The following is a 25,537-nucleotide window of genomic DNA, read 5'->3' as shown; positions in this document are numbered from 1 at the left end:
ATTACAGGCATGAGCCACCGCGCCCAGCCTATTTTTCTTTATTAATGCAACTCTACCGCTACCAATGAAGATGAACCAGATTGACTTTTAAAATCTTCTATAAAACAAGTATCGACAAAATGCTTGCTTATGAGATACCATTGTTAGAATGAGCTCAATAAAACTTCCTCCTTAACCCCTCACAAGAATGGCTAAATATTTTAATCCGGGGTATACATAATAGGAAATTTTAGAATCAATACTGGGGAACAGTGGGCAGGACTGGGCCAGTACTGGGGTACTAAGTATCAAAGCAAGGGGACACAAAAGAGAAATGGGAGCAAGTCAGCCTAACATAAACTTCATATACAGTGACCATTATTTATTCAAAGGACAGAAAGAAAATCTCTCTCCCTCTTCTGTCACTAGCCCTCAGTTCCCAAGATCATCAGGTAAGATAGTTTTAAGAGCGGGCTTAGAAACTTGGCAATTGTTTGTATTATTTCCATAGAAAGATGTATTCCAAGTATATATCTACCTTTAGAATAAACCCAGTCCACTGGAAAGTTGGAGATGACCTATAATTATTCAATTCTCCAGATGTTACTTGTTAGTTTCACCTCCTTCTTACCTTCTAAGTTGATGAGGAATTTCCCTTTAAGCTCGATTACATCTGCAGTCATCTCTCGTGGTTCCTGAGCCAGTAAAGTTGACTCAGAAGCCATCATTAATTCATTCAACTGAGAGGTGCTGGAAGTCTCTTCAGACTGCAGCATCTGGAAGGAAGCATGTGAAAGTTACAGTTTATGTTAAATTTGTACCATAAACTGAGGTTATAAAAAGAAACACTATAAAATCTCACGTTTAGAGAGGAACCTTCTGGTATACCATTGCATCCTGAGCAAACATCACTAAATGCATCAATCCTAATTAGCATAAAAGGTTTTAACTAAATATTTCCATCAACAGTATTTATTGAGAATGCCAGGCACTTCACTTTGCTAGATCCTAAGATGTCTCTTATTTCTAATTGTCACATACATACACACAAAAAAAACCTATATGGTGTTTATTATCCTCACTTTACAAATGAAGAAACAAGCAAAGAGAGGTTAACTTGCCGAAGATTCTCAACCCATAAGTGGTGGAACTGCAGGTCAAGCCCAGGTCTGTCAGCCTCAAAGCCTTTTTCTTTTTTTTCATGTATCATTGGGTGAGGGGCTAAAATACTATCTCAACAGGTACCCGCTTTTAGTAATGTATACTGATAGTGGCAATCTGAACAATACGCAGAACACTTATGAAGTAGACTGAATTTGTCTGATGAACACATTTTTCTCTGTAATTCTGATCTTCAAAGTGAGTTTGTAAGCTAACCAACATAGACATTCCTTTAAAAATTAAAGCCCATGAGAAATAAGAGACTCAAAGAGATTAATTTGGTTTTAACAAGTTTATGCAATTAGTAATGGATAGAACCAGGACTCCATCTTACAGCTACTTGGTATGATTCCTAAGGAAAATACATTCATGTTTTTGAAAATCCCAAGGTATTTTTTCCAATAAAATTGATCCAAACAAGCTGTTCTTCTTTTCAGCTCATTACTTAGAAAGACTGAAGTCAAAGGAAACACAGTATGTAGGAAAAAAGGCCAGGACTAGGCTGTGTTACCCTGGCTAGGTCACAGCTTCAGCAGTCCTCACTTCCTCACTTGTAAAATGAACAGCTTCCCAAGTTTTAAATTTTAAAATGGGAACATCTCATCTATTATACCTACTAGCTATTTCAAGCTCAAATCTTAATCATGCTAATTACATCATTAAAAATTTAAATTGAGCTTACCATACAAAATAAGATGGATGTTTTTTAGAAAACTGACACTAATAAAACTTGTAAAAAATAGCTCTTTCCACCGTCTTTCTGCACCGCCACAATGGTGTGCATGAATGTCCTGGCTGATGCTCTCAAGAGCATCAACAATGCCAAAAAGAGAGGCAAAAGCCAGGCGCTTACTAGGCCATGCTCCAAAGTCATCGTCCGGTTTCTCACCATGATGATGAAGCATGGTTACATTGGCAAATTTGAAATCACTGATGATCACAGAGCTGGGAAAATTGTTGTGAACCTCACAGGCAGGCTAAACAAGTGTGGAGAGATCAGCCCCAGATTTGATGTGCAACGCAAAGATCTAGAAAAATGGCAAAATAATCTGCTTCCATCCCACCAGTTTGGTTTCATTGTACTGACAACCTCAGCTGGCATCATGGACCATGAAGAAGCAAGATGAAAACACACAGGAGGGAAAATCCTGGGATTCTTTTTCTAGGGATGTAATACATACATTTACAAATAAAATGCCTCGTGGAAAAAAAAATTATATTCATTGCCAATTCTCTTCTTAAGCATTTAGACTGGAGAAAAATCACATCATTATGTTAAGCTATAAGCCAATCTGGCCAATCAACCCCTAAAAATCCCAAGAATAAAATTCTGATCGCCCTTCTAGAAATAAAAATAGGATAAATGCTTTGAAATATATGTGGTAACTTGCTGGAGAAAATGAATTTTCTCCAGATTTCACAAAATAAAAATGGAAACTCTTTTTGGGTTTGTTTTGAATCTGGTCCAGATGGATGAAATTCTCCGGAAACCTGACCCTTAATACAAAACTCCCATTTTTTATACATTCAAAGACGATCGCGATCAATTTATATGTCCCCTGTCTTCTAAATAGTCCTGAGGCCTTTTGTTTGAAACAGAACTTTATCTATTCCTTCCCTATCCCTACACAGTAACATGTACGTGTTACATGCACAGAACACGTTTTACAAGACATGGAAAAGAATATGGTGAAATAGGAAACAAAGAATCAGTGATGATATCAGGATTAGAAGATGGAAACCCTAATTTCTAAATTAATTTTTTTTAATTTAGACACATTTTTTTTAAATGTGCATTGACTTTGCTTAATTTATTAAAAGATATTTAAAAGTGAAAAAGTATGTGAAAAGGAACATAATAGAATAATTGCATAGTAAAGTTACACATAACCCAATGTTATTTGATTAATTTAGACACATTTTAAAAGCAAATTTCAGGCAAAGCTCTATGATACCAACACCATTTCAAAAGGTACGTATTGCTGCATACCTCTATTATCTCAAAAAGCAGTCCAGGTTCTATCACAATGATAACCTTGTACTCAGCTGCATTTTTGCCAGGGATGCTTCCGAGAAAGGAGTCTCGCATTGCACACGCACTCTCCACAGCTTCTTCCAACCCGGGCTTTTTCCAGATAGAACTAGTACTAATCCACCCAGTACGGAAAACACTCTTGGGCTCTTCAGAAGAACAAAAATAGCAAACTGCTTTACAAACATCCTAAACTGTATATGAAGCTCTAACCATTAAATAGTTACCATTAATTGGAAATAAGAATTGTTACTTATGGTAATCAAGTGATGAAATACTATGGATCCATCCTAATTATTTACAAAACATTTATATCAGCATTGGAAAATCTTTGTTACATTTAAACAAAAGAGAAAATATATAATAAGATCTCAAAGGAAAAAAAGGATGCTTAGAAAAAAACATATAGAAATATCCCAATATTAACAGCTATCAGTAGTAACATTATAACTGACTTCCCCCCTTCCTACACTTCTATAGTTTCTAATTTTTATAAACTTATTACAATCAGAAGAAAACAACTAACATAAAACTCACTAAAAGCACTATATTTTGTTTTAATACAACCTAAAATATATTTCAGAACATTTTTTTTGAGAGTCTTGCTCTGTCACCCAGGCTGAAGTACAGTGGCATGATCTTGGCTCACTGCAACTTCCACCTCCCGAGTTCAAGCAATTCTCCTGCCTTAGCCTCCCAAGTAGCTGGGACTACAGGCACCCACCACCACCATGCCCCGCTAATTTTTATATTTTTAGTAGACATGGGGTTTCGCCATGTTGGCCTGGCTAATTTTGAACTCCTGACCTCAAGTGATCTGCCCACCTCAGCCTCCCAAAGTGCTGGGATTACAGGTGTGAGCCACCATGCCAGCCGTTTCAGAACAGTTATAAAGGTATTTAAGAAAAAAGGTGATTTCTCGACACTGTCAAGCTGCTAATACATTTCAGAAAGCACAGAATTCTGAAATTTACCCTACTCCTCTACAAATAGGTGCAGAAACAAATACATGACCAAGACACACTGTGTCACACAGCAGTCACTGTAAATGGATAAGTGCCCCTTTTATGAAGCAGATAAAAGTAGAAGTTGCACCTTTATCAGGGATATTTCTCATTAAGAGAATAAATGAAGTATTCCTTACCTTTAATATAAGGTATGTGCTGGAACACCTCTTCAGCCAGGTGAGGAAGAATGGGAGCAAAAGAACGAACTATTACATCCAAAATTTCAACTAATGCAGTCTGACAAGAGCGTCGTTTGGGGTCATTTTCCTTTTCACAATAGAGCCTGAACAAGAACAACTTATTCAGCAGTTGACAATACTTTATACATTATGGTCACCAAGATGGGACCTGCCTCAGGTTGAGTTTATTCCTAGTGGCTAATCCTATGGCTCTAATCATCTTCTACTTAAAGAATACAATACACTCTCCTACAATTTTACTCCGTCCAGGTGTACCCACCTCCTTGAAAGCACTCATGGCTACGCTATCTCATTCTGTCTCTCAGGTGGATGACAACTAGAGTCTAGACCACTGTATTAAAGGACTATGAATAAGTTAGTTGATGGTATTTAACATGTGGCTCCCACCCACTACGATGCTATTAGTGTTTTAAGGGAAGGAGTAGGAGTTATAATCCCTATGTGCAAGGTCCTTGGGGTGCTGACAGGCTGAGGATAACGCCTCAGACTGGACTCATTACCATAAAGGTAGGACCGTCACCTGCACACTGGAGCAACAGATGAAGACTTGGCATCAAGCCCTCTTCTACAAGGATACTGCTAATATTACACACTGTTACCAAATAATTGCACATATATGTCTCTTCCCCTCAGGATTTGAGAACTCCTGAGAACAAGCATTATGTTCATCGTCTGATATTAGTAGTGATGATTTTTTGAACACTTTATCAAGCACAGCATTAAGCACATTATTGCTTTTCCTTCTCAATCACGAGGTAAGTATTATTATACCCATTTTACAGATGAAGAAACAGATTACAGAATAAGTTGCCCCAAATCAGAAAGCTAGTAAGCGGGAGGGCAAACCTTTATACTCAGACTTGACTCCGGAACCCAATCTTTTTTTTTTTTTTTTTTTTTTTTTTTTGAGACGGAGTCTTGCTCTGTCGCCCAGGCTGAAGTGCAGCGGCACGATCTTGGCTCACTGCAAGCTCCGCCTCCTGGGTTCACACCATTCTCCTGCCTCAGCCTCCCGAGTAGCTGGAACTACAGGCACCCGCCACCACGCCCAGCTAATTTTTTGTATTTTTAGTAGAGACGGGGTTTCACTTTGTTAGCCAGGATGGTCTCGATCTCCTGACCTCGTGATCCACCCGCCTCGGCCTCCCAAAGTGCTGGGATTACAGGCATGAGCCACCGCGCCCGGCCCGGAACCCAATCTTAATAACTGCACAACACTGCCCATCTTGCTCATCACTGTATCCCTGAAGGTTGCCAAACACAAGTAGACACTCAAAAAATACTTGTTGAGGTTTTGTTGTTGTTGTTTTTTGAGACGAGATCTTGCTCTGTCGCCCAGGCTGGAGTGCAGCAGCACAATCTCTGCTCATTGCAACCTCCACCTCCCAAGTTCAAGCGATGCTCGTGCCTCAGTCTCCTGAGTGACTCGGATTATAGGCATGTGCCACCATGCCCAGCTAATTTTTGTATTTTGTATTTTGCCATACTGGTCTTGAATTCCTGGCCTCATGTCATCCACCCGCCTCAGTCTCCCAAAGTGCTGGGATTACAGGCGTGAGTCACCACACCTGGCCATTGTTAAGCATTTTAATATTTAGTCATACATACCTATCTTTGATTATACTGAAATAAAAGTTAGAGAGCTCTCTGGTATAAAACGTCCGTAACAGCCGAACAACTTTTCCAAAATCATATTGTTTGTATAATTCGGTAATCTAGGGAACAAAGCCAAAATAAATTTGGAAGCTGAGACAGGCAAATGAAAATGTTAAGTCATCACCAGCAAAATATGCTCCTTTCTAAAATATGTTTCAATGAGACAAATACAAAGCAGGCAATATGCAAGAACTCCTGGGAATCTTCCAAATGTCATTTCTGGATAACACATTTGACTACACTCAGAAAATACTATTTTACTCTGAGAACTACGAAAGGACATTAATTAAGGAAAGAATGAGATTGTAAATAACAAAATCACACCATTTTAACAACAGCAAACAGTGGACGTTACCAACAATTCATTAGTGTTCCTTCATTTATGCCTCATTTATTTTTGATTTGGGCAAAATTGGTATGTACACCTCTGACTTAAGGGTACACTAATGCAAACACATTTCCAATTATGAGAAAACACAATTTTTTTTTTTTAAGACAGGGTCTCACTCTGTCAACCAGGCTGGAGTGCAGTGGCACAATCACAGCTCACTGCAGCCTCAAAACCATGGGCTCAAGCGATTCTCCTGCCTCAGCCTCCCAAGGAGCTGGGACTACATGCACTGGCTAACACGCCCGGCTAATTTTTAAAATTTTTCTAGAGATAGGTTCCTGCTCTGTTGCCCAGGCTGGTCTTGAACACCTGGCCTCAAGCAATCCTCCCACCTCGGCCTCCCAAAGTGGTAGGATTTATAGGTGTGAGTTTCCGCACCCAGCCAGAAAACAGAAATTATTTAAGTCTATATGAAAATGAGTAAGTATCTTATGAGACAAATAGGATAGTCCATTTTGGTTATTTCTGTACTTTATTATGAGGAGCACATGTGCAGATAAAGTATAACTCCACTTTATTCCTTCTTGTTGGAAAAATAGAGCTAATCATGAGAGAAAAATCTGGTCCTAGGGGAAGTCTGGACATATTTCTCTTCAAGAGTGCTATAGTTACTATTTCCAGCAAGGTCTGTTCCACTCAGATAAAACTAAAATTTTAACCTACAATAGTGCTGATATTTCTAGTTTCCAAAAGTTTATTAATTTACATTTACCTTGTTTGCCAAATCCTGCAGTAAGTGTAGCATGTACTGGTCTATGACATACATATCGTTAACAGGGATGGAATCTGTTTCTGGGTTGAAATCAGCCATATTTCCCAAAAGAAAGCGAAGTGTATTCCTAAGCTATTCATAGGAAGAAAAAATATGCAGTTAAAAAAATCTAATGGTGCCTTCAACTTTCACCGAAAAGTTATTTTATTACTAACTCTTGTCATTTTCTTAGTGGGGTATTTTTATTATCATTCCAAATAAGACTACAAATGTAAAAAAATAAAAAACAAAAAGTACACAACAAACTCTTATTCCAATAGCCCAGTTATAGGAACAACCACTGGATTTTACGCCTAACGACTGAATTTTCATTATATTTCTTTATTACGTTGGGGCAAATCACCTTTCAGTAGCCCAGTTTATTCATGTGTGTGGGTCAGAATAATGTTATTTCACTTGCTTCACAATGAAATAAAGATACATGGAAAAATGTGAAAGGTTATTGAGTACATAAAAGTATACAAAATTAATATAATCTATACTATGCTATATTACATTTTATATATTAATAAAATATAAAGGATATTATATACAAATTATATAAAATTACTGGTATTACTACCAATGTTTTGAAACAAATAAATTTACACAGGAGTTTTTTGTTTTTTTTTGAGACAAGGTCTTGCTCTGTCGCCAGGCTGGAGTCCAGTGGCGCGATCTCGGCTCACTGCAACCTCCGCCTCCTGGGTTCAAGTGATTCTCCTGCCTCAGCCTCCCAAGTAGCTGGGACTACAGGCGCATGCCACCATGCCCAGCTAATTTTTGTATTTTTAGTAGAGACAGGGTTTCACTATGTTGGCCAGGCTAGTCTCGAACTCCTGACCTCGTGATCCACCTGCCTCTGCCTCCAAAAGTGCTGGGATTACAGGCATGAGCCACCATGCCTGGCCAACACAGGAGATTCTTAAAATCTCACAATAAATGAAGAACTCATTTTCATTCAGCTTTTTTCAGTTCCAAACAAAATGTGTCTCATTTTTTAAAACAATGATTTGACAAACTTGTCCTTTAGAAATAGGAAGAATAATAGTTCTAACCTTGCTAATATCATCTCTGGCAGCATTGAGCACAGATGGGCCAATTGCAACTTCGGTGAAGACATTGGAATCAGCTACCCACCAGCGAAGGACATCAGCACCATACGGAGGCTCTTTGCTTTGATCCTTTTCATTGAGAAAAAAATATATAAACACAATGGCTTTCAATTCCAATTAGCCAAACAAATGTTTTAGGTAAAGCTCCTATTCAGATATTTTTGAGCACAATGTAAGTACAAACTATACTAGCACTGTAATGAAATGCGGGCTAACAATCTCAAACTAGACTGTATCTAAAAACAAAACTGGAAAAACAAAGAGCGTGCTCTGCAATCTTGTTCAATGCACAAATGCTCATACCTAATCTCTTCCCTGGTCATGTCTGTTTCCTCTATTACAGCTGGCGGTTAGACACACAGCAGTGCCAGGGAGGTCTCTATAACAAGGGAGGGGAAGAGGAAGGACTGCTTTTCCTTTCACTATTTCCTAGCAACTCTGTACACAAAACAATGAATGGTTACAGGATGTTAGGCGGGCAGTAAAAAGCTACAGGAGTTAAAAAATAGAAAAAAACAGACAAATGATTTAATTCACAAAAGCAGCTCCAAAAACCCCCCCAAATTATCAGCAACCTCAGATTTGATGTACATTTAGGACCTGCTTTAAAGTGTATAATTTTCAACAATATAATAATGAAATGTGCACTTTGAAGTTGCAATCTCATTTTTCATCATTTCCATTTAACTACACAATTACACTTTACACATTTTTTTTTCCACTTCAGACAGCAATGTGCCAACACTGTAACAAGGTTTGAGGGAGGCACACCTCACACAATAGTGCGAAAACCCAATCATCATGCTTACGAATCACAAAAGGATCTACACATTTTAAAGGCTCTCAGACAATTAAAAAAGAAACAGCGTGGTTTAGGACCTAACTGGAGAGTCAGGCCTGAAATAAGTTAAAAGGACCACAATCCCAGCCTCTGCCTTCTTCATTACAATCATGTGTTATTTGAGAGTATAAAAGATAGTTTTTATTTTTACATTGAAGTAACTATATTAAGGGCTTTGGCTGCCAATTTAAGATCCTTAAAACGAAAATAAAATACATTTTAGAGAATCACCTACTTGTCCTCCATTAACGACAACATCAGGATGAATGACATTCCCAAGAGACTTGGACATCTTTTCTCCCTTTTCTCCAAGGGTAAATCCATGAACAATCACTGTCCTAAAGGGACAAATCAGCTATTTTAATGATAAACACAATTATAATTATCTTTTTGAAGATTAGGTACAGCTTAAAAAGAGTATCTAAGTTTGACACAAAAATATGATTTTTCTTGACTGATTATGAATAAAACCTTTTCTTTTCTTTTTTTTTTTTTTTTTTTTGAGATGGAGTCTCACTCTTGTTGCCCAGGCTGCAGTGCAGTGGCATGATGTCGGCTCACTGCAACCTCCGCCTTCCAGGTTCAAGGGATTCTCCTACCTACGCCTGACCTCAGGGGATCCACCTAACTCGGCCTCCCCAAGTGCTGGAATTACAGGTATGAGCCACCCCGCCCGGCCGAAACCTTTCCTTAAAAGTCAAATTCAGCTGGGTGCAGTGGCTCATGCCTGTAATCCCAGCACTCTGGGAGGCCAACGCAGGCAGATCACTTGAGGCCAGGAGCTCAAGGCCAGCCTGGCCAACATGGTGAAACCCTGTCTCCACTAAAAATACAAAAATTAGCCGGGTATAGTGGCGTGTGCCAGTAGTCCCAGATACTTGGGAGGCTGAGGCATGAGAATCACTTGAACCCAGGAGGCGGAGATTGCAGTGAGCTGAGATCGTCCCACTGCACTCCAGCCTGGGCGACAGAGTAAGACTCCATCTCAAACAAAAAAAGTCATTCTTAGCTCATGTATCACAATAGTCAAACAGTTAACTCTCGACTTACACAAAGGAAAACTTTAGATATTTTCATCACTAAACAGATTATTTTCTGAGCTTCTGCTATGTACTGATTTTATCACTGAAACTAACCAGGTTAGAAAGAGCAAACTACAGAGACAGCAAGGAGATCAGTGGTTGCCAGGGGCCCTGGGGTGGGAGTGGAGATTAGCCACAAATAGGCATGAGAAAACTTTTTAGTGTGTTGGAAATGTTATAAAACCTCTTGTGGTGATAGCCGAAAAACTATATAATTCACTAAAAAAAAAAAAAAATTTTTAAATGAAAAAATAAAACCAGGAAAAAGTATGTCTTAAAGAGTAGATTATCATCTCAAAATTATTTTCAAAAGACAATTTGAAAAAAATAGGATCTGCCCTTTTACTGGTCTTTAAAACGCATGTTAAGAAACAAAAACATGTAAAAGGGCCAGGTGTGGGGGCTCACGCCTGTAATCCCAGCACTTTGGGAGGCTCAGGAGGGTGAATCCCTTGAGAGCAGGAGTTTGAGACCAGCCTCGCCAACATGGTGAAACCCCGTCTCTATTAAAAGTACAAAAATTAGCTGGGCATGGTGGCATGCGCCGTAATTCCAGCTACTCGAGAGGCTGAGGCAGGAGAATCGCTTGAACCCGGGAGGCAGAGGCTGCAGTGAGCCAAGATCGCACCACTGCACTCCAGCCTAGGCAATAGAGCAAGACTCCATCTCAAAAAAAAAAGAAACATGTAAAATGTTCTGGGATGGGTTTTTATCCTAAGAGAGCCACAATCTTAAGCTAAGCTATTTAGGAATCTTTCTGATTAGTACTTTCACCCACACATTTGAAAAAGTAATTACGTGTACTAAATGAGAATACCTAATTTAATAAAATTCATGAAAGCAACGTTTCAGTTCACTAGCCACTGTGGATATTACAAATATAAAGGACATCTGCACTCAGGCTGTCTTCTCTCAACCTTGAATATCCTTCCCTACATTCCTCCTAGTCAAGTTTTACCATAGATCAAGATCTAGTTCTAGGCCAGGCATGGTGGCTCACGTCTATAATCCTACCACTTTGGGAGGCCAAGGCAGGAGGACTGCTTCAGGCCAGGAGTTTGGGACCAGCATGGGCAATGGGAGGAGAACGCATCTCTAAAAAAAAATTAAAAATTAGCCAGGTGTGGTGGTGCATGTCTGTAGTCCCAGCTACTCAGGAGGCTGAAGCAGGAGGATTGCTTGAGCCACGGAGACGGAGGCTGCAGCGAGCTCTGACCACACCATTGCACTCCAGCCTGGGTGACTGAATGAGATCCTTTCTCACAAAAAAAAAAAAACAAAAAAAAAACAAAAAAGAACTACATAAGTTCCCCCAACTACTCCAGTCAATGCTGACTTTTTCTTCAAAGAGTTATGATCTGCATCACACTCACAAGACACCTTGGTGTTGTCTCCTTTTTCCTTTCTCTTTTTTTACTTCAAATTCTTACAGGACACTGTAAGCAATCAAGAGTGGTGCCTTATCATCTCTGTAGTACTCAGCATAGTGCTTCACACACTGGCAGGTACTCAGCAGGTTGGTTCAGGCATAAATACTTACTTATAAGGTGCTCTCTTCCTTGCTGCCACACTTGTTAATAAGGATGACTGAAACCAACCCCCGAGCTGGTCTTTTCCTTCCAAGTACAAATCTGCTCTTTGGTCAGGACCTCAAAATTAAGTATTAAAAGAAAAAAAACCCAGAAATTTAAGTTAATTAAAATAGAAAAAGAAGATACTTATTAATAACAATTAGTGGGGAGGAAGAGAAGTAACTTTACAATAGAGAAAACTGACAGATGCCACCTTAACCAAGAAAGTGACCAAAGTTACACATCACCAGTAGTAATGGGATACAGATGTATCACGTGACTTCTGAAATGATGTACTGAAATAAACACAGTATCCTTTCTGTGATATTCCTACCTAAAATGCATAACGTGGATCTAATCATGACAATGCATCCCACAAACCCAGAGAGACCATCTACAAAATAAACCTGTACTGCATGAATGTCAAGCAATGTCATGAAATGTCATGAAAGACACAGAACAAGAACTAGAGAGACATGACAGTTAAATGTGACATGTGATCTCAGATTAGATCTTGGGTCCTTTTTTTTTCCTCTTTCCACCTAGGAATAAGTTCTATAGACAGTTAACAGTATGGAATCAATGTTAATTCCCTAATTTTGATATCTGTGTTGGTTATGTTAAGAGACTATCCATGTTTTCGGGAAATATATACTAAAATATTGAGATAACAGATGCATCTTTTCCTCTAGATATATATACTTAGAGAGGATATCTAAAGCAAATGTAGTAAAATGTTAATGTTAATGTTGGGAAATCTAGATGAAAAGCACGCTGTAATTCTTTATAATACTTTATGACTTTTCAAAATAAAAGGGTTTTCAAAAAAAAGTAACATGAGGTCCTTGATAAAGATTACATCTATATCTTAAATCTAAACTCACAACTCTCAAAGCCCCCATAATCCCTTTTATTTGTAAAATTATGATTTGTCCTTATGTCCTAAGACTGAAGATTTAGTGTTGTAATCTTCATGTAAGAAAGATCAACTGAGTGGAGGTGGGGAAACAAAATTTATATAACTGAATCAAACCAATTCAATTGCACCAATATTACTGAGCACTTGTTATATAGCAGGCATTGTGTTAGACCCTGGGGAAATCTGGACTCTGCCTTCTTGGAGCTGACACCTAGTAGGGTAGATTTTACGTTAAGCAAGAAATAACTGTGATGGGGCCGGGTGCAGTGTCTCATGCCTGTAATCCCAGCCCTTTGGGAGGTGGAGGCTGGCAAATCCTGAGGTCAGGAGTTCGAGACCAGCTTGACCAACATGGCGAAACCCCATCTCTAAAAACACGAAAATTATCTGGGTATGGTGGCGGGCACCTGTAATCCCAGCTACTTGGGAGGCTGAAGCAGGAGAATCACTTGAACCCGGGAGGTAGAGGTTACAGTGAGCAGAGATTGTGCCACTGCACTCTAGCCTGGGCGACAGAGTAAGAATCTGTCTCAAAAAAAAAAAAAGAAAAGAAATAACTGTGATGGGTGTTACCAAGGGGAAAATAAAGAGTTTAATCTAGTCTGTGCAGCCAGGAAAGTCTGAGATAATGTAAGAAGGTAAATGCATATGCAGTGAAAACAAATCTTTAGCTAGACTAAGAAAATAGAAAAGAAGATCCAAATAAACAAAATCAGAAATGAAAAAGGAGACATGGGGCTGGGCGCGGTGGCTCACGCCTGTAATCCCAGAACTTTGGGAAGCAGAGGCGGGTGGATCACGAGGTCAGGAGTTCAAGACCAGCCTGGCCAAGATGGTGAAACCCCATCTCTACTAAAAATGCAAACATTAGCCAGGCATGGTGGCGGGCACCTGTAACCCCAGCTACTTGGGAGGAATGAGGCAGACAACTGCTTGAACCTGGGAGGTGGAGTTTGCAGTGAGATGAGATCAGGCCACTGCACTCCAGTCTGGGCAACAGAGCAAGACTCCATTTCAAAAAAAAAAAAAAGAGAGAGAGAGAGAAAGGTGACATACAACAGACAACAGAGAAATACAAAGGATCATCACAGACTACTATAAACAAATGTACACTAACACATAGGAAAACCTGGAGGAAATGGATAAACCCCTGGACACATACAACCTACCAAGATTAAACCAGGAAGAAATAGAACAGTAAGGAGTAACCGGACTGAATAAGTAACAAAAAATCTCCCAACAAAGAAAAGTCTAGGACCAGATGGCTTTACTGCTGAATTCTACCAAATATATAAAGAACAACAATTCTGCTCAAACTACTCCAGAGCATCGAAGAGGAGGAAACTCTTCTTAAATCACTGTACAAAGCCAGCATTACCCTGATATCAAAACCAGGCAAAGACACAACAAAAAAAAACTACAGGCCAGTATCTCTGTTGAACAAAGACACAAAAATCCTCAACAGGCCACTTGCGGTAGCTCATGCCTGTAATACCAACACTTTGGGAGGCCAAGGCAGGTGGATCATGAGGTCAGGAGATCGAGACCATCCTGGCTAACATGGTGAAACCCGTCTCTACTAAAAATACAAAAAATTAGCCGGGCGTGGTGGTGGATGCCTGTAGTCGCAGCTACTCGGGAGGCTGAGGCAGGAGAATTGCTTGAACCTAGGAGGCAGGGGTTGCAGTGAGCCGAGATCGTGTCATTGCACTCCAGCCTAGGCAACAGAGTGAGACTCCATCTCAAAAAAAAAAAAAAAAAAAAAATTCAACGTGGCCAGGCATCGTGGCTCATGCCTGTAATCCCAGCACTTTGGGAGGCTGAGCAGCGCTGATCCCTTGAGGTCAGGAGTTCGAGACCAGCCTGGCCAACATGGTGAAACCCCATCTCTATTAAAAATATAAAAATTGCTGGGCAGAGTGGCTCACGCCTGTAATCCCAGCACTTTGGGAGGCTTAGGCAGACAGATCGCCTGAGGTGGGGAGTTCGATTCCAGCCTGACCAACATGGAGAAACCCCGTCTCTACTAAAACTACAAAATTAGCTGGGCGTGATGGCACATGCCTGTAGTCACAGCTACTTGGGAAGCTGAGGCAGGAGAATCGCTTGAACCCGGGAGGTGGAGGTTGCAGTGAGCCCAGGTCACGCCATTGCACTCCAGCCTGGGCAATAAGAGTGAAACTCCATCTCAAAAAAATAAATAAATAAAAATTAACCAGGTGTGGTGGCACATGACTATAATCCCAGCTACTCTGGAGGCTCAGGCAGGAGAATCGCTAGAACTCAGGAGGCGGAGGTTGCAGTGAGCCGAGACTCTGCCACTGCACTCCAGCCTGGGCGACACAGCGAGACTCTGTCTCAAATAAATAAATAAATAAATAAAGATTCAATGCAATTCCATGTAAAATACCAATGATATTCTTCACAGAAACAGAAAAATTCATATGGAAAATTCATCCTAAAATTCATAAGGAAACACAAAAGCCTCCCAAATAGTCAAAGCAATACTGAGCAAAAAGCACAAAGCTGGAGGCATCACACTGCCCAACTTCAAAATATACTGCAAAGTTACAGTAAAAACGCATGGTGTTGGTATAAAAACAGACACTTAGACCAATGGGACAGAATAGAGAACCCAGAAATAAATCTACCAGTTTATTGCCAACTGATTTCCAACAAAGGCACCAGGAACATACAGTGGGAAAAGGACACCCTCTTTAAGAAATGGTGCTGGAAAAACTGGCTATCCATGTGCAGAAGAATGAAAATAAACCCCTACCCCATCCTGGCTAACATGGTGAAACCCCGTCTCTACTAAAAATACAAAAAATTAGCCAGGCGTGGTGGCGGGTGCCTGTAGTCCCAGCTACTCGGGAGGCTGGGGCAGGAGAATAGCGTGAACCCAGGAGGCGGAGCTTGCAGTGAGCCAAGATCGTGCCACTGCACTCCAGCCTGGGCGACAGAGCGAGACTCTGTCTCAAAAAAAGAAAGAAAGAAAATAGACCCCTACCTCTCACCATATACAAAAATCAACTCAAAAGACAGACTTAAATCTAAGGCCCCCAACTATGAAACTACTAGAGGAAAACACAGGAGAAATCCTCCAGGACATCGGTCTAGGCAAAAATGTTATGGCTAAAACTTCAAAAACACAAGTAAAGGAGCAAAAATAGACAAATGGAACTATATTAAGAAAAAGCTGCAGCACACAAAGGAAACAACACAGTGAAGAGACAACCTGTAGAATGGAAGAAAATCTTTGCAAACTATTTGTCTGACAAGAAACTGATATTCAGATTATAAAGGAATTCAAATAAAGAAACAGCAAAAACAAGAAACAACAAAAAAAATCTCATTACAAAGTGGGCAAAGGGTCTGAACAGACATTTCTCAAAGGATGTCATATGAATGGACAACAGGTATATGAAAAAATGTTCGACATCACTAATCATCAGGGAAGTGCAAATCAAAACCACAGTGATATATCATCTTACCCCAGTTAGCCCAGAATGGCTATTATCAAAAAGAAAGTAACAAATGATGGCAAGGATGTGGAGAGAATGGAACTATTATACACTGTTGGTGGGAATGTAAATTAGTACAGTCATTATAAAAAACATTATGGAGGTTTCTTTTCAAAAAACTAAAAACAGAACTACCATATGAGCCAGCAATCCCACTACTAGGTATTTATGCAAAGGAAATAAAATCAGCATATCCACAGGATACCTGCATCTCCATGTTTACTACAACACTACTCACAATAGCCAAGATATGGAACCAGTCTAACGATCCATCAAAGATGAATGGATAAAGAAAATGTGATAAATATACACAATGGAATACTATTCAGCCATAAAAAAGAATGAAATTCTGTCATCAGCAGCAACATGGATGGAACTGGAGGTCATGATGGTAAATGAAATAAGCCAAGCATAGAAAGACAAATACTCCATATTTTCACTCATATGTGGGAGCTAAAAAAGTTGATCTTATGGAGGTAGAAAGTAGAATGACAGTTACCAGAGGCTGGGAAGGGTGAGAGGGAGGGATGAAGAGAGTTTGGTTAATGAGGATAGAAAAGGAGTTACATATACGGGACAAATTCTAGTGTTTAATACAGTAGGGTAAATATAGTAACCATTTATTGCATATTTCAAAATAACTAGAAGAGAAGATATAAAATGTTCCTACCACAAAGAAATGGTAAATGTTTGGGATGATAGATATCTTAAATACCCTCATTTGATCATTACATATTAAATGCACCTATCAAAACACTACACGTACTCAATAATATGTACAATTATTATGAATTAATTTAAAATTTTTCTGTTGCAGTGAAAATTATTTGGTTAAGAATATCACACTCTGGACGGGTGCGGTGGCTCACATCTGTAATCCCAGCACTTTGGGAGCTGAGGCAGATGGATCACTTGAGGCCAGGAGTTTGAGACCAGCCTGGCCAACACAGTGAAACCCCTTCTCTACTAAAAACACAAAAATTAGCTGGGCATGGTGGCACATGCCTGTAATCCCAGCTACTCAGGAGGCAGAGGCAGGAGAGTCACTTGAACTCAAGAGGCGGAGGCTGCAGTGAGCTGAGATCGCACCACTGCACTCCATCCTGGGCAACAGAGTGAGACACTGTCTCAAAAAAAAAAAAAAAAAATCACACTCTAGAAATATTATGACTAAACTCTATTAGATAGATTTTAATGACAGTTTTCATGGATTTTAACCCACTTGACAGCGCCAAATATAACGTGCACTTAACTGCACTGTAAAACCATTTCAGAAACTGAAAAGCAACAATGGTAGTAGCATTAATTCTCACAAAGCCTAAAGCAGTGAATAAACTTTGAAATACACTATACCTCACTGTTTCACAATTGGCATACTCTTTTCTGAAATTCAGAATGCTGCCCAAAATGTGCCAGCAGGAAACTCTTCTTCCTACTACCTTAAGTAGTGGTATTGACCTGCATTTTCAATACATAGTCATGCATTGCTTAATAGAGATATGCTCTGCGAAATGTGACCTTAGGTGATTTCATCATTGTGTGAACATCATAGAGTGTACTTACACAAACCTCAATGGGATAGCCTACTCTACACCTAGCCAACATGGCATAGTGTTTTTGCTTCTAGGCTACAAACCCGCACAGCATGTTACTATACTGAATACTGCAGGCAATGTCAGCACATGGTACGTATTTGTGTATCTAAACATATCTAAACACAGAAAAGGTACAGTAAAAATACAGTAGTCATCCCTTGATATATGCAGAGGATTGGTTCTAGGACCCACCAACCCCCCAGCCCCCCACCCCCATATGTACCAAAATCTGTGAAAACTCAAGTCCCACAGTTGGCCCTGCTGAAACTGCATATATGAAAATTCGGCCCTCCCTTTCTATATGTGGGTTTCAAATCCTGAGAATACTATATTTTCCATCTGCATTTCATTGAAAAAAATTGCATATAAGTAGACCTGTGCAGTCAGAACCCTGTTGTTCAGGAGTCAGATGTATTATCATCTTGTGGGGCCATCATCATGTATGCAGTCTGCTACTGACTGGAGTGTCATTATATAACACATGACTGTAATTTAGGGAAACCAAGTACCTAAACTTGCAGTATTTTCTCTCAAATATGCTGGGAGAAAAATTATGAAATAATAATTCTGAAAATCACTACAAAAAATTATAAAAATATGTAACTTATATTTGGCCATTATTATTATGTACATTTTACTTGTAATAGAGAGTAAACATGAATTTATATGCATTTTGTTTTTCAAACTTCCTAAGCTGAAAGAAAGGCTTAAATGAAGGAAATAGATCCACCTACTAGGAATCCTATTGTGCAATTCATAGACAAGCTACTTTTCCCACATACCCTTACTCCAGAAAGCAAACAGGGTCTCTCAGGCCAAAGCTGGCCCTTAGTAGGAGTGTGAGGAACTGTGTGATCCATCACTGCCTCCGTGACATCTCATTCCTGTCTCCAACTTCACAGTGATAACAAGCCTTGTTCTTCATTTGAACTCTATCTTTTCACTTAGTTGCCTTAAAAATATTTCTTCTGAAGCATCTAAACACATCCTCTAATACGTGCCTTCTCCTACTACTCCTTTCTAATTCCTGCCCAACGTCTCTCCTTTCTCTTTATCCAATCAGTCAAAAACATTCGCTAATTATCAGTAAGTATAAAGTTAGTCAGCTGTTTGTACAGAGAGGAGAAAAAGCCACAAAAAGCAATGTAGTATAGAAGATGAGAACTGAAAATCAGGGTACTTGCGTTCTAGTTTGACACTACTAAGCTATGTGACCATCACCTAATTTGGCTCTAAGTCAATTTCATTTTCTCTTCTGAAAAATGATGGGGTCAGACTATTTCAGTGACTTCCAAACTTTGTTTTACAAAACTGGGTGCCTTGGGGTTGCCAAGTGGCCAAGGAGAATGAACTGGTTGAAAGGAGGAAAAATATTCCCATTTTTAACTATTTTCTGTATTATAAATTCTAAATGAAATTTCATCTAGAAAAAGAGAAAAAGGTTTAGAAATCATTGGATTAAGTAAACTCTAAGGGTCCTTCGAGGTCTAAAACATAGCAGATCTCTAAATAAAGCACACACAGAAAAAGAGTTTGATTATAGATCCCTTCTAAATACCAATTCCATATTTTCAAAACTTCTTAATCAGCATGTACGTATTTTTAAGAATTACCTGGAAGAACATAAGACCATGAAGTTCCGCTATCAAACCAGATGTCCAAAATATCCTGACCTGGCACATATTCCAAGGCATCAGGGCCACCAACCTAGTAAGATAATGCAAAAGCATGTCAGGTACACAAAGATCACAATACAGACAACAAATACTGTACCCCAAAAGTCTTCAGAAAATGAAATGCAACCATGAAGTTCACATTTTTAGATGAAATTTACAGTATTTTTAAGCATTTCACAGTTAACTTCAACTCCCTCCATTCACATTTAAAAGTATCTGTGGCCACTGAATTACATATTTACCAATGTAATATGAATTGGTTTTTATTTCCTTGAAATTAACTTTAAATTTGGATATTTTAATGTGTGATACAATCAGCTAACTCTACTACAGATCCTACAAAGGCCTGATGTACCATTAGGCACTGTTCTCTCACAGTAAATTACATGAGCTTAGTCAACCAAATCAGTCAACATCAATCAATCCCGGCCCTCAATGAGATAACAACTGACCCTCACATTCCACTACTTTATTAAATACTACACTTTTTGTTTTGTTTTGTTTTTGAGACAGAGTTTTACTCTGTTGCCCAGCCTGGAGTGCAATGGCGCGATCTCGGCTCACTGCAACCTCAGTCTCCTGGGTTCAAGTGATTCTCCTGCCTCGGCCTCCTGAGTAGCTGGGACTAAAGGCATGTTGCGTGGCTAACTTTTTCTTTTTCTTTTTTCTTTTTTTTTTTTGAGACAGAGTTTCACTCTGTTGCCCAGGCTAGAGTGCAGTGGTGCGATCTCGGCTCACTGCAAGCTCCGCCTCCTGGGTTCAGGCCATTCTCCTGCCTCAGTCTCCTGAGTAGCTGGGACTACAGGCGCCCACCATCGCACCCAGCTAATTTTTTGTATTTTTAGTAGAGGCAGGGTTTCACTGTATTAGCCAGGATGGTCCCGATCTCCTGACCTTGTGATCTGCCCGCCTCGGCCTCCCAAAGTGCTGGGATTACAGGTGTGCACCACTGCGCCTGACCTAATAATACACTTTGTTTTGCAGGGATGGGCTCTCACTCTGTCACCCAGGCTGCAGTGTAGTGGTGCAATCTTGGCTCACTGCAACCTGTCTTCCAGGCTCAAGCCATCCTCCCACCTCAACCTCCCAAGTAGCTGGGACTACAGGCGCATGCCACAATGCTCTGCTAATTTTTATATTTTTTTTGTAGAGACAGGGTTTTGCCGTATTGCCCAGGCTGGTCTCAAACTCATGGACTCAAGCTATCTGCCTGCCTCAGCCTTTCAAAGTGCTAGGATTACAGGTGTGAGCCATCACGCCCAGCCTTAAATACTACACTTCTATAGTTAAACAAAATGTCTACTTTCACACTGCATTAGCTTCTAATTTACAGTAAATAAATTTGTTAACTTTACATAAGATAATTTTTTAACTCTCAAGAATTTCTCATGTTGTCATTAAGTCCTGTAATACATACAAAGGCTGTTAAATACAAACAGAAATTTACCTCAGATAAGACTTCTTTTGGAAGAAGTTGCTCAGGGGGAAGAGTCCACCAGATATCACTGCCGTGTTGTTCCACTAGTTTAACAATATGCTCAATGGTTTGGCTATTTCAGGGGGGACATGGCAGAATTATTCAATTAACTATTGTGATGAATAACAAACATTTTAAAATTAAGAAATAGTGATTTATTTTCCTTTTTCCTCAAACCTTAGTTTGAAGAAAAAGCTGCTATCATTTTAAATTCAATATAAATAAAAAATTGATTATACATATCCTTAAAAAGAAAAAAAAAAAGGGCTTCTTCTGACCACCCTGTTTCCGTTACTGATTTACCTATTTCTTACTAATCTATTTTCTATCCAGGTACTTATACTCAAAACCTTCTAATTATCTTTCCTCTTCTGATTTCTGCCTAAATTAAACCAACACATTCTCTCAGTTCTACCTTTGAAAGATTACAGTGGTTCCCACTGACACTGTATCAGTCCAACCTCATTCCCTCAAAACTAAACTGATGCAATCAATGGTCTGAGAGTACTTCCTCCTACCCTCATCCCTTTACTTTACAAAACAGACCTTGAAATAGATGCATTCCTAAACTGCTTTTATCACACGAATTCTCTGCTTGAAAACTTTCCAGGACTCCCTCCCTGCTTACAGGCATCTGCACAAGATGCAATGCCATATTAGAGCAGAGACTGTGATGACAGATATCCAGGCTTATATTCTGACTGTCACTTTGTATTTATATGACCATGCACAAGTACTAAAACTTCTTTAAGACCTAGCTTTCCCTTCTGTTAAGAACAATCTAATTCATTGTTCAGAAACTATTGAACACCTTCAGTGTCTTGGGCACAGGCACTAGAGATACAGCAGTTGGCAAAATACACAAGATCCCTCCCCTGGTGAAACTTAACATTGTAGTAATCCTAGACACTTCCCTCAGAACAACTACAAACTAAATGAGACTATACATGTAAAACTTAGTACAGCACCTAACACATGACAGAAAGCCAATCAACCCCTATCAAATAAATACCAGAACTGGTCATACCTTTGGGAAGATATACAGTAATAAATTATTTAAAAATTAAACTCAGGGAAAAAAACTCATACTATAGTTTCTCACAAAAATAAAATATTTTTGATTTATTAGAATATTGAATTTATTATTGTAGCTTTGTTGCTATTACAGCTTCCTCTAGTTGCTTTTCATTTAGTCACAGTACATATAATGGCCAAGAGCATGGATCCTGCCAGCAGGGGGCTTTAGCTTAATTTCTGGCTCCACCACTTGAACCCGGGCAAGGCACTGAACATTTCTGTGCCTGTTTCCTCATTTGTAAAACACAAATAGTAACAGCATCATTAAGAGACTTCCTATGAATATTAATTGAGTTAATAAATATAAAACACATAGAACAATACCTGGCACATTTGAATAAATACTATGTAAGCATTATTCAAACTGATTATTTGACGTCAGGTCTGGGCCTGATAATTCACAGATAAATGAAGTGTTTACCAAAAATTGTTGTGGAAAGCAAAATCAAATGAGTATAAATTAAATATGCTCTACAGGCCAGGAGCAGTGGCTCACGCCTGTAATCCCAGCACTTTGGGAGGCCGAGGCAGGCGGATCACGAGGTCAGTAGATCGAGACCATCCTGGCTAACACGGTGAAACCCCATCTCTACTAAAAAAAATACAAAAAAATTAGCCGGGTATGGTGGCGGGCGCCTGTAGTCCCAGCTACCTGGGAGGCTGAGGCAGGAGAATGGCGTGAACCCGGGAGGCGGAGCTTGCAGTGAGCTGAGATCGCGCCACTGCACTCCAGCCTGGGTGACAGACGGAGACGCCGTCTCAAAATAAATAAATAAATAAATATGCTCTACAAATTTAAATTTGAAATACCTTATAAAAGCTGGATATCACTAAGTTGGTATTCTATGAAGGACAGATTTTAAAAGTATAATGTTACCATCATGTACTTTGAAGAACTTATAATGAGAAAGGAAAATGGGCATAAATGCATGTTCCTAAGACAGTGAATCATTTTACATGGACTTTAACAGTAAAGATAAACTTTTATGTTATCAGACCATAAAAACCTTATGTAATAACTACCTAGTTATATGACAATAGTATTTAGTTACATATTACTATTTTATATAGTTTGTCCAGAACATTTTCAGTTAAGAAAATATGAATATGGTATAATAGAAAAATCTGAAAAAATCTAAAGACCAAAAGAAAAAAAAAAATTACAACCATAAAAGATACTAGTAAAGTACATTTACATGGACACATATGCACAATTACAGTTGATAACACTGTTCATACTAATGAAATTCTCATTAAAAAAGAATAATTCTAAAAATGGGTGTCATTTTGCCTTTTTTTTTTACAATGTTATCATTAGACTGGCAAGTTTAGGTAAAGAGTAAAATAAAACAGTAAAACAGCTTTAAATGTATTAGAAAAAGACATAAAAATAATATCGAAGTAAAAGTAAATGTCTCAAATTTCATATTAACTTAGCAAATACGGTAGAAATGTTAGGACAGAGTATTTTATGTATTTCTATGTATAAAAGATAAAGAGTATTTGTATGTATACAAAACCATGTATACATATACCACATATCTTTTTCGAAGCACTTTACAAGCACTTGCTAATTGGATTCACAGAAATACACAGTGGGTCTTGAGAAATGATTTGTTCTGCACCTTAGGGTTCCTTAAATTATGAGGCTAAGCAAGTAACAGTTAAAACCAGGGCTTGAATTTGTGTTTCCTAAATCATACATAGTTTGGTGTGCTGTTTTTACTTCTTTATTCTGCCTCTCTAACTCATCTATAAGGACAACACTGTAACTGAATTCACACTCTTACTCTCTCGAGTTTGCTAAGCAATGGCAGAAAGGCTCTTTTACCCAGGCATAGAGTGAAGACTGCGTATCAGAGATGAAGTGAGGAACTAGGCAGTCTCAGGAGATTAGTGTGTTGACACAGCAAGCACTAAGTCCAAAGACCAGACTCTAACTGTGACTTACTGGAAAATGACAGGAATAAATCATATTATTTTTTGAGTTTCAGTTTCTATAAACATTGGAAAAAGTGACGAAGAAGACTAGGCGAAAATTTTTATTCTTAAAAGAAAAAGTCCTAATAACTAAAGAAAGTGAGTAACCTTATGACTATAGATGAAACATATCCATTTTATTTTATTTTAATTAATTAATTTTTTTGAGACAAGGTGTCACTCTGTGACCCAAGCTGGATTGCAGTGCCATGATCATAGCTCACTTGAAGCCTTGAACTCCTGTGTCAAGTAATCCTCCCGCCTCAGCCTCCTGAGTAGCTGGGACTACAGGCCCATGCCAACATGCCCTGCATTTTTTCCCCCCCTCTAGAGATGGGAATCTTGCTTTGTTGCTCAGGCTGGTCTCAAACGCCTGGCCTCATGCAATCCTCCAGCCTTAGCCTCCCAAAATGCTGAGATTATGGGTTGTGAGCCACCACACTCAGCTCCATATCCATATTTTAGAATCCTAAATTCAACTTTAATAAAACTAAGCTCTTTTTCATATTCTTGGCCTGTCACAGTGGCTCATGACTATAATCCTAGCACTTTGGGAGGCCAAGGCAGGAGGATCACTTGAGCCCAAGAGTTCAAGACCAGCCTGGGCAACACAGTAAAGACCCCACATCTATTTAAAAAAAAATAAAAATAACTTCTTTTTCATATTCCTAAATATCAGAAAATTCAATGACATTTTAAATGTTATTTAACTACATTCAAGTAACCTACTGAGCATATAACTAAAAGCATTAAGAAAGAAAGATTCCAATTTTGCTGTTGGCATGTTATTAAAGCAACTGTAAAATCCCACCAAGTTTAGTCAGACACCTCTAGTCGAAAATTCATTTTAATTGCTACATTTTTTTATAACAATATTAGTAATTTACTTAGATATAGCACATATTTTAATATAAGAAATGTAATTTTGTGTTTTATACATACTTTATTTGCAAATTTAAAAAACTTTTTAAAAAACTGACAAAAGTCTCTTAGTGAGGAGGAAAGGTTTTTTGTTTTTCTTTTAGCTTACCTAATTACACTTACGAGAAACAATGTAACTACACATTAGCTACATCAATGAAAAGCAATCCTGCAATTATTTTTAAAAATCCAATTTCAAAAAGGCTATTGTAAATAAAACAACATACTTCAGATTTTTTTCCTTGTTACATAAGTATATGAATCAGAACAAAAGAAAAATTTTTTCAATGTATCCAAAAGAAACATGAAACATTTTTAAGGGAAGAAGCTTTATCTCATTAAGAGAGCAAGTCTCACTAATATTTAGAGAGCAAGACTTCCCTCCTTACTTTATATTGTGAATTATGAAAACATCATGTTCTAAATAAAGTCTACTAAATGTACTTTAGTAAGCATTATGTTCTATAATTCGGTTCTATTATGAGATTCTAGATAAATTATTTGTATTTTTAAAACAATAAAGTTAATTTTAAAATGAGAGAGTAAAGAAAAACCCAACAAATACATGTTAATTAGCTAGAT

At 38.6% G+C, this 25,537-nt stretch overlaps 2 protein-coding genes and 1 non-coding gene across 3 annotated transcripts in view; 1 reads left to right on the top strand and 2 right to left on the bottom strand.

Moving 5' to 3' along the window:
* IARS2 (isoleucyl-tRNA synthetase 2, mitochondrial) overlaps nt 1-25,537 on the bottom strand; it is a 53,715-nt gene that overhangs the window by 1,789 nt on the left and 26,389 nt on the right. The window contains exons 13-22 of the mRNA XM_004028424.5: nt 20,948-21,050; nt 19,438-19,531; nt 11,756-11,864; nt 9,369-9,471; nt 8,236-8,361; nt 7,139-7,270; nt 5,988-6,094; nt 4,317-4,462; nt 3,131-3,321; nt 611-755 (exon numbers count right to left, since the gene is read on the bottom strand). Coding sequence (XP_004028473.4) covers nt 611-755; nt 3,131-3,321; nt 4,317-4,462; nt 5,988-6,094; nt 7,139-7,270; nt 8,236-8,361; nt 9,369-9,471; nt 11,756-11,864; nt 19,438-19,531; nt 20,948-21,050 — 1,256 coding nt within the window. The remainder of the gene's footprint in view (nt 1-610; nt 756-3,130; nt 3,322-4,316; nt 4,463-5,987; nt 6,095-7,138; nt 7,271-8,235; nt 8,362-9,368; nt 9,472-11,755; nt 11,865-19,437; nt 19,532-20,947; nt 21,051-25,537) is intronic.
* On the top strand, nt 1,910-2,691 carry LOC101131169 (small ribosomal subunit protein uS8-like). The gene has a single exon (XM_055379333.2). It carries the CDS (start codon nt 1,914-1,916, stop codon nt 2,265-2,267), a length of 354 nt encoding a protein of 117 aa, XP_055235308.2. The 5' UTR covers nt 1,910-1,913; the 3' UTR covers nt 2,268-2,691.
* On the bottom strand, nt 9,014-9,116 carry LOC115932420 (small nucleolar RNA U13). The gene has a single exon (XR_004068704.1). It is a non-coding gene; the product is annotated as a small nucleolar RNA U13 (small nucleolar RNA).

This window comes from Gorilla gorilla, chromosome 1 (genome assembly GCF_029281585.2).
Source record: "Gorilla gorilla gorilla isolate KB3781 chromosome 1, NHGRI_mGorGor1-v2.1_pri, whole genome shotgun sequence".
Taxonomy (NCBI): Eukaryota; Metazoa; Chordata; class Mammalia; order Primates; family Hominidae; genus Gorilla; species Gorilla gorilla.
The sequence above is the reverse complement of the archived record's forward strand: the minus strand, read 5'-3'. Positions and strand labels throughout refer to the sequence as shown.

Bases quoted from the DNA above. Each gene is read 5' to 3' on its own strand.
- LOC101131169 (XM_055379333.2), top strand. From the start codon at position 1,914: ATGGTGTGCATGAATGTCCTGGCTGATGCTCTCAAGAGCATCAACAAT.